This window comes from Stenella coeruleoalba (assembly GCF_951394435.1).
Source record: "Stenella coeruleoalba genome assembly, chromosome: 1".
NCBI lineage: Eukaryota > Metazoa > Chordata > Mammalia > Artiodactyla > Delphinidae > Stenella > Stenella coeruleoalba.
In genome coordinates this window covers 163,190,830-163,203,313 of record NC_137169.1, presented here as the reverse complement: position 1 = coordinate 163,203,313, position 12,484 = coordinate 163,190,830, and the positions used below count along the sequence as shown (strand labels likewise).

The 12,484-nt window shown below is 38.6% G+C and overlaps 1 protein-coding gene and 1 pseudogene across 2 annotated transcripts in view; one reads left to right on the top strand and one right to left on the bottom strand.

Moving 5' to 3' along the window:
• Positions 1–9,460, bottom strand: part of CR1 (complement C3b/C4b receptor 1 (Knops blood group)) — a gene marked incomplete at both ends in the record, with an annotated part of 113,398 nt that extends 103,938 nt beyond the window's left edge. Inside the window, one exon of the mRNA XM_079905199.1 lies at positions 9,402–9,460. Within this exon, the coding sequence (XP_079761325.1) occupies positions 9,402–9,460 (59 nt within the window). The remainder of the gene's footprint in view (positions 1–9,401) is intronic.
• A 799-nt stretch (positions 9,461–10,259) lies between these two features.
• LOC307177707 (uncharacterized protein C9orf40-like) lies at positions 10,260–10,992 on the top strand (annotated as a pseudogene). The gene is made up of 2 exons: positions 10,260–10,268; positions 10,355–10,992. The product of its transcript is annotated as an uncharacterized protein C9orf40-like (transcript).
• Positions 10,993–12,484: the final 1,492 nt, after the last annotated feature.

The following is a 12,484-nucleotide window of genomic DNA, read 5'->3' as shown; positions in this document are numbered from 1 at the left end:
TCAGTGGGTATGAAAATTCTGCATTTCTAACAAGCTCCCAGGAGATGCTGACCTTGCTGGTCTGTGCACCAAACTCTGGGTCAAGAACTTACAGAAAATTCTTTCGGTTTCTTACATGAAGAGATATACATGTAACATGGATGTCAGCTGTCAAGTAGGTGTAGTTAAACTGGGCCAGGACCTATATTTCACAGCTGTGTGAGAGTCCTCTTCCACACACATGATTACTGTGTGTCTTAGGGCTAATTTCCCCATACTCCTCTCTGCTTCCACTTTCCTGTGTCCCTCCCTACTGGCTTTGGGTTCTGCACTACATTTCATCTAGCAGCCATGCCCAGGATTTTTGTGGGTTTCTCCCACAAATCCACTTGCTCAAAGCATTTGTTGTTGCATTTGGGGGAAGTTTTAGGGAGTGTTACACTGGGAAGTGAATGCCATTAGGCATTTTATTCCAACCCTCACTTGTCTTTCTCCTCCTTCTTCTCTGGAAAAACAAGCAACTTCCTCTCCTTTCCTTGCACAGAACAGTCCCTTTGGGGTCTCACCTTCTTTAAATATAATGTCTATCCTAAAACTGTTTTCATTATATACAATATTGTTGGGTAGGACACCTACATTTGCTTTTCAGATTTCTTTTTGGGGCCTTATTGAGATCGACAGTCCTGGGTTCTCTGTTTACCCCTACCTACCCATCATGAGTTCTCAGACTGGTGAGTTTGGGAGAAGTATAGGGCAATTCATCTCAAACTTCTGCATCTTGTGCCTCATTCCCACTCTTCATGCCTGCAGAGAGGATGTATATTCTCTGCCATGTGCTAAGGGGCCTCTCTTACCCCCTGTGGTTAGTGGTGGTGGGGATGGGATGGATACAGGAAGCTTACAGTTGTCCAGCTGTGTCTGAGAACAGGTAATTACATTTAATTATGGGATTTTAAAAATTAGGTCATTTAGCCCTGACCTAAAGTTATATTCTCTACTAATCTCTTTCAGCAATAAAGATATAATTTGATCTTCATCTGTCTGATTCCTCAGCTGGTTCAGAAATTTCGTGGTGAAGATATATGTATTGTTTATTGGAATCCCTCAAACCCCAGCAAATATAATCAATCCCCAATATTTTTATTGGCAGAATAATATTCCATCACATGAATGGACCATAATTTACTCAAATAATCCCCTGTTGTTGAACATTAAGATGTTTTCCATTCCAACCTTTCCAAGCCTTTAGAGTCTAAAAGACTTCAAAAAGGAAGACTGTTAAGTTTGACTTCTTGGCAAAAGTGTATTGCCTAAATTGTGTTAAATGGTATAAATTTGTATCAATTTATAGTGCTACTAGGAGTTTATGTCAATGCCCATTACCCTGAACTTCAAAACTAACAGCTACACAGAGGGATTTTTGTGTATTTTGTTTATTGCTATATCTCCAGCTTCCAGAATAGTACCTATTCTTAGTATTTGTGAGCTCTGAATAAATACTTTTGGATTGAATAAGTGGTTAAAGTAGCATATTATTGTTATTTTCATTTGTATTAATTTTATTAATAGCAAGGCCAGACTCTTCCACATGTATTTACAATTTGTACCTTTTTCTTTTGTTAATTGCCACTTTGTATCTTTTAATCATTTCTCTATTTAGGTGTTCATATTTTGTTTGTAAGGGCTTTTTATATATTTTTGTGGTTTTTCATTTGTATTTTATTTGTTTTTAGTATTTGTATATGTGTCAATTCTATAAACCTCTCTGTGGATTCTGCCTTTGCTTGAAATGAACCCACTGACTTGAAATGTTCCTAAATCTGATACATATTTATTATTTTTTTATTTCATTTTATTTAGGTGTCACATATAACATGTAATTCTTTGATCAATATGAAATTTTTTGTGGTGCATAAAATGTGCTAATTATTTAACATAAATAAAAAATACTAGTTTGCTTACTGCTTTGAAATGCTGCATGATACCTTCATATAATTCCCTCTTTTACAAATTTGAGTCTATTTCTGGACTTCCCATTCTACTCTTGAGCTCTGTATTTTATAATATACCATTATAATATACTTAAAATTACTTTAACTTAATAATATGCTTTGAAGTAAAGATGTTGAAGATTTGAATAATATAAACCGAAGCCCTTTTAGTAGATTGGTTTTCAACTTTGTACTCTACGGTGAGAGAATGTACTTTTAAATTCTATAGGTTATTCAAGAAAGGTAATAGATATACTAGGTAGAAAATCTTCATGTAGAAAAACAACAAATTTGCTTTACATCCTGATTACAATGAACATTACAATGAACAATATTATTCAAGAAAGGTAATAGATATACTAGGTAGAAAATCTTCATGTAGAAAAACAACAAATTTGCTTTACATCCTGATTACAATGAACATGATCTCATTTTTATAAAACAAATTTCTAAAAGGAAAAAACAAAAATACCCCAATTGTGCCCCCAACTTATATGAAGAAAGTGTAACATTTTCTTCCCTCTATTTTGCTACATGGATTAATTTGTTTACTTTTGTTCAGTTGGAAATTATTTTTTACCCTACCAGGGTAACATCCATTAAAAATACACATGAATTTGTTTTCTCCATTTTTTGAGGTCAAGAATGAGACACTGACTATAAGTCTAGCACTTTAAAATTTTCTTAATTTCAAGATTTCTTGTTATACTCTGTGATTTTAGATATAATTATGTTCTTAAATCCCTCTCTAAAAATAATCTTCCTTTACATCATGAAACACCCATGTTAAAAATAAATCATCTGATAACTTGTATCCTGAAATCTTGATGAACTATTTATTAGCTATAATATGTTTGTGTGTGCATTCCTTAGCATTTTCTATACCAGATATGTCATTTGCAAACAGAGGGGTTGTTTCTCTTTTCTTTTTTTGATTGAACTATAGTTGGCATACAATATTGTATTAATTTCAGATGTACAACATGGTGATTTGACATATTATATATATACATATACATGTGTATATATATGTATATATTGAATTGATCACCACAATAAGCCTAGTAACCATCTGTCATGATGCAAAGTTATTACAATATTACTGCCTATATTCTCTATGCTGTACATTACATCCTGTGATTTATTTATTTTATAACTGGAAGTTTATACCTCTTGATCTCCTTTACCTGTTTCACCCAACCCCCTATCCCCCTTCCCTTTGATGACCACCAGTTTGTTCTCTGTATCTGTGAGTCCATTTCTGCTTTGCTTTGTTTTGTTTGTTCATTTGTTTTGTTTTTTGGATTCCACATATAAGTGAAATCATATTTGTCTTTGCCTAACTTATTTCACTTAACATAATGCCCTCTAGGTCCATTCATGTTGTCACAAATGACAAGATTTCATTCCTTTTTATGGCTGAGTGATATTATTTTGTATATATACTCCATCTTCTTTATCCATTTACCTATCAATGACACTTAGGTTGCTTCCATATCTTGACTATTGTCATAGATATATTTATGTTATGTCCTCTTCTTGGGTTTATCCCTTTATCATTATGTAATGTCCTTCTGTGTCTTCTGTTACAGTCTTTGTTTTAAAGTGTATTTTGTCTAATATAAGTCTTGCTGTTCCAGCTTTCTTTTTGTTTACATTTGTGTGGGATATCTTTTTCTATCCTTTCACTTTCAGTCTGTGTGTGCCTTTAGATTTGAAGTGAGTCTCTTGTAGACAGCATATATATGGGTCTTGTTTTCTTAATCCATTCAGCCACCCTGTATCTTTTATTTTTTTAATTGGGGTATAGTTGCTTTACAATGTTGCATTGGTTTCTGCTGCACAACAAAGTGAATCAGCTATATGTATATACATATCCCCTCCGTCTCTGACCTCCCTCCCACCCTGCTCCATCCCACCCATCTAGGTCACCACAGAGCACCGAGCTGAGCTCCCTTCACTATACTGCAGTTTCCCACTAGCTAGCTATTTTACACATGGTAGTGTATATATGTCAGTCCCAATCTCCCAATTCATCCCAACTCCCTTTCCCCCCACATGTCAACACATCCGTTCTCTATGTCTACGTCTCTATTCCTGCTCTGCAAATATGTACCTGTACCATTTTTCTAGATTCCACATATATGCCTTAATATACAATATTTGTTTTTCTCTTTCTGACTTACTTCACTCTGTATGAGAGACTCTAGGTCTATGCACATCTCTACAAATGACCCAATTTCATTCCTTTTTATGGCTGAGTAATATTCCATTGTATATATGTGCCACATCTTCTTTATCCATTCATCTGTTGATGGACATTTATATTGCTTCCATGCCCTGGTATTGTAGATAGTGTTGCAATGAATATTGGGGTGCATGTGTCTTTTTGAATTATAGCTTTCCCAGGGTATATGCCCCTTAGTGGTATTGCTGGATCATATGGTAGTTCTATTTTTAGTTTTTTTAAGTAACCATACTGTTCTCCATAGTGGCTGTATCAATTTACATTCCACCAACAGTGCAAGAGGGTTCCCTTTTCTCCACACCTTCTCCAGCATTTATTGTTTGTAGATTTTTTGATGATGGCCATTCTCACTGGTGTGAGGTGATACCTCATTGTAGTTTTGATTTGCATTTCTCTAATAATTAGTGATGTTGAGCAGCTTTTCATGTGCCTCTTGGCCATCTGTGTGTCTTCTTTGGAGAAAAGTCTGTTTAGGTCTCCTGCCTATTTTTGGATTGGGTTGTTTGTTTTTTTGATATTGAGCTGCATGAGCTGCTTGTACATTTTGGAGATTAATCCTTTGTCAGTTGCTTCGTTTGCAAATATTTTCTCCTATTCTGAGGGTTGTCTTTTCATCTTGTTTATGGTTTCCTTTGCTGTGCAAAAGCTTTGAAGTTTCATTAGGTCCCATTTGTTTATTTTTGTATTTATTTTCATTTCTCTAGGAGGTGGGTCAAAAAAGATCCTGCTGTGATTTATGTCAAAGAGTGTTCTGCCTGTTTTCCTCTAAGAGTTTTATAGTTTCTGGCCTTATATTTGGTCTTTAATCCATTTTGAGTTTATTTTTGCATATGGTGTTACGGAGTGTTCTAATTTCATTCTTTTCCCAGTACCACTTATTGAAGAGACTGTCTTTTCTCCATTGTATATTCTTGCCACCTTTGTCATAGATTAGGTGAACATAGCTGTGTGAGTTTATCTCTGGGCTTTCTATCCTGTACCATTGATCTATATTTCTGTTTTGGTGCCAGTACCATACTGTCTTGATTACTATAGCTTTGTAGTATAGTCTGAAATCAGGAAGCCTGATTCCTCCAGCTCTGTTTTTCTTTCTCAAGATTGCTTTGGCTATTTGGGGTCTATTGTGTTTCCATACAAATTGTTAATTTTTTTGTTCTACTTCTGTGAAAAATGCCATTGGTAATTTGATAGGGATTGCACTGAATCTGTAGATTGCTTTGTGTAGTATAGTCATTTTCACAATATTGATTCTTCCAATCCAAGAACATTGTATCTTTTGATTAGAGTATTTCATTCATTTACATTTAAAGTAATTACTGATAGGTAAATACTTTTTGCCATATTGTTAATTGTTTTATAGTTGTTTTTGTAGTTCTTCTCTGTTCCTTTCTTCTTCTCTTGTTCTCTTCCCGTGTGATTGGATGATTCTCTCTAGCTTTATGTCTGTATTCTTTTCTGTTTATATTTTGTGTTATAGGTTTTTGGTTTGTAGTTACCATGAGATTTACATATAGCAACCTATGTATATAGCAGCCTATTTTAATTTGATGGTTGCTTAAGTTGGAGCACATTCTAAAAGCACTGCATTTTTACTCCTTCCCCCATTTTATGTTTTTGACATCATATTTTACATCCTTTCATTCTGCGTATTGCTTAACTATTTATTTTAGATTTAGATGGATTTTACTAACTTTGTCTTTTAAACTTCATACTAGCTTTATAAGTGGTAGATCCACTACCTTAACTCTGTGTTTGCCTTTACTAGTGATATATTTTTCCCTTCATAATTTTTTTTTTGTTTCTAGTTATGGCCTTTTCTTTTCCGTTCAAAGAAGTTCCTTTAACATTTCTTGTAAAGCTTTTACAAGTTTAGTTTAGTGGTGATGAACTTTTAGCTTTTGCTTGTCTGGGAGGCTCCATCTCTCCTTCAATTCTGAATGATAAATTTGTTGGGTAAATATTCTTATAAGTCTTTTCCTTTCAGCACTTTGAAAATATTGTGCCAGTCCCTTCTGGCCTGTAAAGTTTCTGCCTAAAAATCAGTTGATAGTCTTATGGGGGTTTCCTTGTACATAACTTGTTTATTTCTTGTTCCTTTTAAGATTCTCTCTTAACTTTTGACGTTTTAATTGCAGTGTATCTTCATGTGGGTCTCTTTGGCTTCATCTTGTTTGGGACTCTCTGTGCTTCCTGGATTTTAACGTATGTTTCCTTTGCCAGGTTAGGGAAGTTTCCAGCCATTATCTTTTCAAATAGGCTTTCTGTCCCTTTCTTTCTCTTTTCTCCTTCTGGGCCCTCTCTAATGAAAATGTTAGTATGCTTGATGTAGTCTCAGAGGTTCCTAAGGCTATCTTCATTTTTTAATTCCTTTTTTTCTTTTCACTGTTCCAATTGGGTGATTTCCACTACTCTGCCTTCCAGACCACTGATCTGTTCTTCTGCATCCTCTGTTCTGTAATTGATTCCCTCTAATTATTTTTCATTTCAGTTATTGTATTCTTCAGTTCTGATTGGCTCTTGTTTGTATTTTCTATCTCTTTGTTGAAGTTCTCACGTTGTTCATCCATTCTTCTCCTGAGTTTGATGAGCATCTTTATGACTATTACTTTGAACTCTTTATCTTGTAAATTGCTTATCTCCATCTTGTATATTTCTTTTTCTGGGGTTTTATCTTGTTCTTTCACTTGGAAGGTATTCCTTTGTCTCCTATTTTGCCTAACTCTAGGTGTTTGTTTTTATCCATTAGGTACATCAGCTACATCTCCCAACCTTAAAAGAGTGGCCTTATGTAGACAGTGTTATGTAGAGCCCAGTGGCATAATCCCCCCTGGTCACCTGAGCCAGGTGCTCAAGGCTATCCCCTGCATGGGCTGCCTGCATCTTCCTGTTGTGTTTAGGCCATGACTTCTACAGACACACTGGTAGGCAGGGCTGATCCCCAGCCCAGCTGTCTGTGAGGCCTGGTTGCAACTTCTGTGGGCTCGCTAGTGGGAAGGGCTAGGTCCCCAGAATGTGAGCCACTTTGGAGGAGCACTGGTCCTGGGCAGAACCATGTACCAGGTAGGATGGGGTAGGAGCTTCTTTAGAGGGACTGGTTGAGGCAGGTGGGTTGGGCTGGGCAGGTACTTAGGGGAACGTTGGGGTGGGGCACACAGTGTTACCTATGTTGATGGAGAGTAACAGAAAGGCACCTACCAGCACTGGGCCAGCTAGGTGTAAGGAGAGAAAAAAATGGCACCTACCAGCACTTCCATCCCCTGGTACCTGCCCCAGAATTAATCAATAAATCTCCTCCTCATAAAGCCAAGGCATTTTTTAAGTTGCTGCTCTGTCTGTGCTGGGACCCAGAGCAAGTGAGCCCTTCAAGAGCAGTCTCCCGCTGCCCTCTGGCTCCCCTGAAACATAAGCCTGCTGGTTTTCAAAGCCAGACACTATGGTGGTTTGTCTTCCTGGTGCAGATGCCCCAGGCTGGGGAGCCCAGTGTGGGTCTTGGACCCCTCACTCCTCAGGGGGGATCCCCATGGTTGTGATTTTCTTCTGGCTTGTGGGTCACTGCATGGGGGGTGGGGTGTGTTCTGACTAGACCACATCTCTTCCCCTCCTCTTCATCTCAATGTGGCCTTTTCTTTATATCCTTAGTTGTAGAAAATCTGTTCTGCTAGTCTTCAGGTCACTTTCAGAGATAGTTATTCTATATGTAGTTGTAGTTTTCGTATGTCTGTGGGAGAAGGCGAGGATTTTTCTACTCCACCGTCTTGATCTGGCCTCCAAATAGAGACTGTTTTAATTCCAAACAGAGATTGTTTTAATTCTCCTTTCCAATCTGGATGCCTTTTATTTCTTTTTCTTGACTAATTTCCTGGCTAGAACTTTCAGTATAATGTTAAATATTTGTGTGACAATTTTAATTTATATAAATGTGTATGTGATGTGGTATACATGTGTATCTGTTTATGTGTGTGTGTATGTGCTGCAGAAATATATTTCTTAGTTGTTGATCATGGTAAAATAAGTTTGAAAACCACTGTCCTAGAGAAACTTTTGCCCATGTGTACTAGGTGACATGTATGAGTATCTTTATATCAGGGATGCTTATAATAACCAAAACAAAACAAAGCAAAACAAACTAGAAATAATCTAAATATCTAACAACAACAACAAAAAAGAAATAAATTCTTCTGTATCCAGACAAGAGAACACTATCCTAAATGAAAATGAATTAACCACAACAACATGAGTGAATATCAGAAAAAAACTATTAAATCAAAATCAATTTGCAAAGATGTTCATATAAAATCATGTCATTTATATAAAGTTCAAAATATGTATAACTAAAAATATAATGATTAGGACTATGTATGGGAAAAAATGGAAAAGAAATGCAAGGGATAAACAAAATTCAGGATGGTGGTTACTTCTGAAGAAGTTTTGGAGGTGAAGGAATGGAAATTGGGAAAAGCACATAGTGTCAAAGGTACTAGTGATGGTTTTTAAGGTGGGTGGGGTATGCATGGAAATTCATTTTATTGTTATTACTATTTTTATGTTTCACTTATGTTATTTTGCATGTATTTTAAGTAATAATAAGTAATAAAAACAGAACAAAAGTTAAGATAAAAGGTGTCCCTATTTTTTTCTTAAATTTTTTTCCTAAATTATCCTACAGATAAGCCAAGAGTATATCCACAGCAAGATTCCTGTGTTGTGAACACTTCTGGGGAGGTGCTATAACAATTAAGATTTGCCCATCCACCACATCTACTCCATCATCCCAAATAAACAACTCTTTCCTACTTTTTCCTGAGTCCAACATTTCTAGCTCTTATTGCTCTGAGTTAAGAATATATGTGTGTTTGTTCCACTTACTTCTTTAGAATGCTGGTCCTTCTCATCTAGTAAATGCTTCACTTGGCTTTAGGTACATTAATTTGGTGTGCAAACACTACCCTCACCCCTCCAATTTCTAAGCATGGTTACAGGTTTTTTCCTATTTTTTCAAATATTTGTTTAGTCATTGCAAGGGTAGTTAAATGCCTGGATTCAAGGCACACCTTCTACTTAGAAATCTTACTGCTATGTTTTAAATGGACAGGTAGTTTGACTTTCCTTTCTGAGACTACTGTTAAGAGACTAGTGTTACAATTCTAGAACTGTCATCCCAAACAAGGCTACTGCCAACTCACCCTTCATTACAAAAATAATTAACAGTTGATCCAAACTGGGTGTCTTTGTTGATGTCCATTTTGCCATTTATGAGGTCTGGAAGAGATCCACATGATTTACCTACGGGAAAGAAGCAGAATGTGGGGACTGGGTATAGAATACTCTGAACGTCTGTTAATACATAAGGTCCTAAACTGACCATAGCTCTTGTAGTTCCACAGATTTGCCACCTTGAGGAAACTCACAAGACTGCCTCAGGATCAGCCACCTACTAAGCACCACTTTCAAAAAGACCTCCCTTCCAGATCTCATCCCCATATTTTTTGCCTCTTAGAAAGATGTAAACTCTGCTTATTACTAAAATGCTTACTCTGTCATTCAACCAGTGTACATCAAAAGTCTTGAAGTTTGGGATTCTCTCCCCACCTACACTTTTCTTTCCTTTCCTGAGTCATTCATTACTTAGTTTCAGTTGTAAAAAATGGGACACCCCTAGTGAAGGGAGATTTTCCCTCAGTCATGCCTCGTGATAGTCATTTCTCATGGAATGAACTTGTAATGAAGGTGCTAGGAACTCAAAGCAGTAGGAAGATATAACCTACAAGAATAACTCTCACATCTTTTTATACTTTAGGCAAAGTTACCAAGACACGTGTCTTTGTTTCAAACTTTGAACGACTGATCAGATGTTAAGGATTATTGACACAGAGGAGTCCTCAGTCTAGAGTTACTTACGCCTACAGTTGTTTTCAGGGCTTGACCAGACAGAGTTTTGCAGGCAGGTGATAGAGAACACTCTTCTGTAGTAACCAAGGCGGCATTTATACTTCAAAGATGTCCCAACAGGAAACTCATCTTTGTCAATCTGTTCTGTAGGCATGGCGAATGTAAGGTGCACTGGGGGTTGGCATTGACCTGGAGAGCAAGACCACAGCGACGTCAAAGTTAGTGGAGAGGCCCTCCGCTGCCACAGCTACGGGAGTCCCGCTCCTGGCGGGCTCCGCCCGAGCCTTCGGGGCCCACGGGCAAGCGACATGCTGCCGAGCCCCTGACGTTCCACGTGCCCTGGAAGCGGCTCCTGCTCCGCGACTTTCCTGAGGAGCCGGCGTGGCCACGGCTTTGGATCCCGCGTCGGGGGTCTCGCATTCCGGGCAGCCCCTCGGCGTCCCGGAGCTGCCCCAAAAGCGTAAAATCGACGCAGGGGCTATGACTGAGCCTTCGGTTTCGCCCAGCAAGCGCCGCGATGGCGGGGACACTGACGCCCAGGACGGCGCGGAGCGTGAGGGCCGCGGACTGGAGACCGGCGAGCCGCCTCTGCTGCAGCCGCCCGTGAGGCCCCGCGGGCCAGGGGAGGGGCGGTGGCGACGATGGGGCGGGGCGCGCAGACTCCCTGCGGGGAGACTGGTGGGCCGCACCGCGCCAGCTCAATGAAGAATTTTGTCAGTATAACAACTTCCAGTGCTGGAGGAATCCTTTACCACCTATTGATCTGGCAGACATTGAAGGTGTAAGTGAAGACAACCCGACAAAAACACTTCCGGGCAAGAATGAAGTGGTTGAGATTAATATGGAGTCCTGACAGAAGGAGCTGAAGAAATGGGTTTTTCTGAATTTGAGGAGACATCTCTAAGTGAATTTATGTCATCTTAAGGAAAAAACTTATTTTCCATACTTGATGTGATATCATTCTCAAACCTGAAAAATGAGGAAAAGTTGTTTTTTTGTGTTTTTGTTTTTTGTTTTTTGGGGTTTTTTTTTGCGGTACGCGGGCCTCTCATCGCTGTGGCCTCTCCCCCTGCAGAGCACAGGCTCCGGACGCGCAGGCCCAGCGGCCATGCCCCACAGGCCCAGCCGCTCCGCGGCATATGGGATCTTCCCAGACCGGGGCACGAACCCGTGTCCCCTGCATCGGCAGGGGGACCCTCAACCACTGCGCCACCAGGGAAGCCCAGGAAAAGTTGTTTTAAAGATAAATGCCTGCAGTCACTACTGTACCTCCCAATAGGGATTTGTCAAAGATATAGTGCATTCACAGGAGAAGTATTTTATGTATGCATTCTTAAGAAAAATTTATGTTTAGGTTCTAGATTTGAAGATATCAATCTTATACAAAGGAATTCTGACAGTTTTAGAAATAGATGGGAAACATTCAGATATTCCTCTTCTTGCACCAAAAAGTTAATTTGTGCTACATGAAATGAATATTGTTTTATAATAACTTATTAATAAAATGCTTTCTAATATATTTCATCGACTCTTGTTCGTTGAACAAATAGCTGACTTAAACATCTATGCAAACTTAAAATGTGGGGGATTCTTTCTGAAACCTGGTATTGTTTTTGTTTTGTTTTATTTATTTATTTTGGCTGCACGCAGGTTTTCTCTAGTTGCGGTGAGCGGGGGCTACTCTTCTTTGCGGTGCACAGGCTTCTCACTGTGGTGGCTTTTCTTGTTACGGAGCACAGGCTCTAGGCGCAAGGGCTTCAGTAGTTGTGACACACGGGCTCAGTAGTTGTGGCTCACGGGCTCTAAAGCGCAGGCTCAGTAATTGTGGCTCACGGGCTCAGTTGCTCTGCGACATGTGGGATCTTCCCAGACCAGGGGTCGAGCCCGTGTCCCCTGCATTGGCAGAGGGATTCTTAACCACTGTGGCACCAGGGAACTCACCCCAGTATTGGTTTTTTTTCCTCCCCTTAGTTTATTTACTTATTTATTTTTTAAATTGTTATTGGTATAGTTGATTTACAATGTTGTGTTAGTTTCTGCTGTACAGCAAAGTGAATCACTTATACATATATCCACTCTTTTCTAGATTCTTTGCCCATATAGGTCATTACAGAGTATTAAGGAGAGTTCCCTGTGCTATACAGTAGGTCCTTATCCATGATCCATTTTATTTTTTTAATTTAAGTTAATTTAATTTTTAATTTTTTTTATTTTTTATTATCTTTATTGGAGTATAATTGCTTTATGATGGTGTGTTAGTTTCTGCTTTATAAGAAAGTAAATCAGCTATACATATACATATTTCCCAGTATCTCTTCCCTCTTATGTCTGCCTGACTCCTACCCTCCCTATCCCACCCCTCTAGGTGGTCACAAAG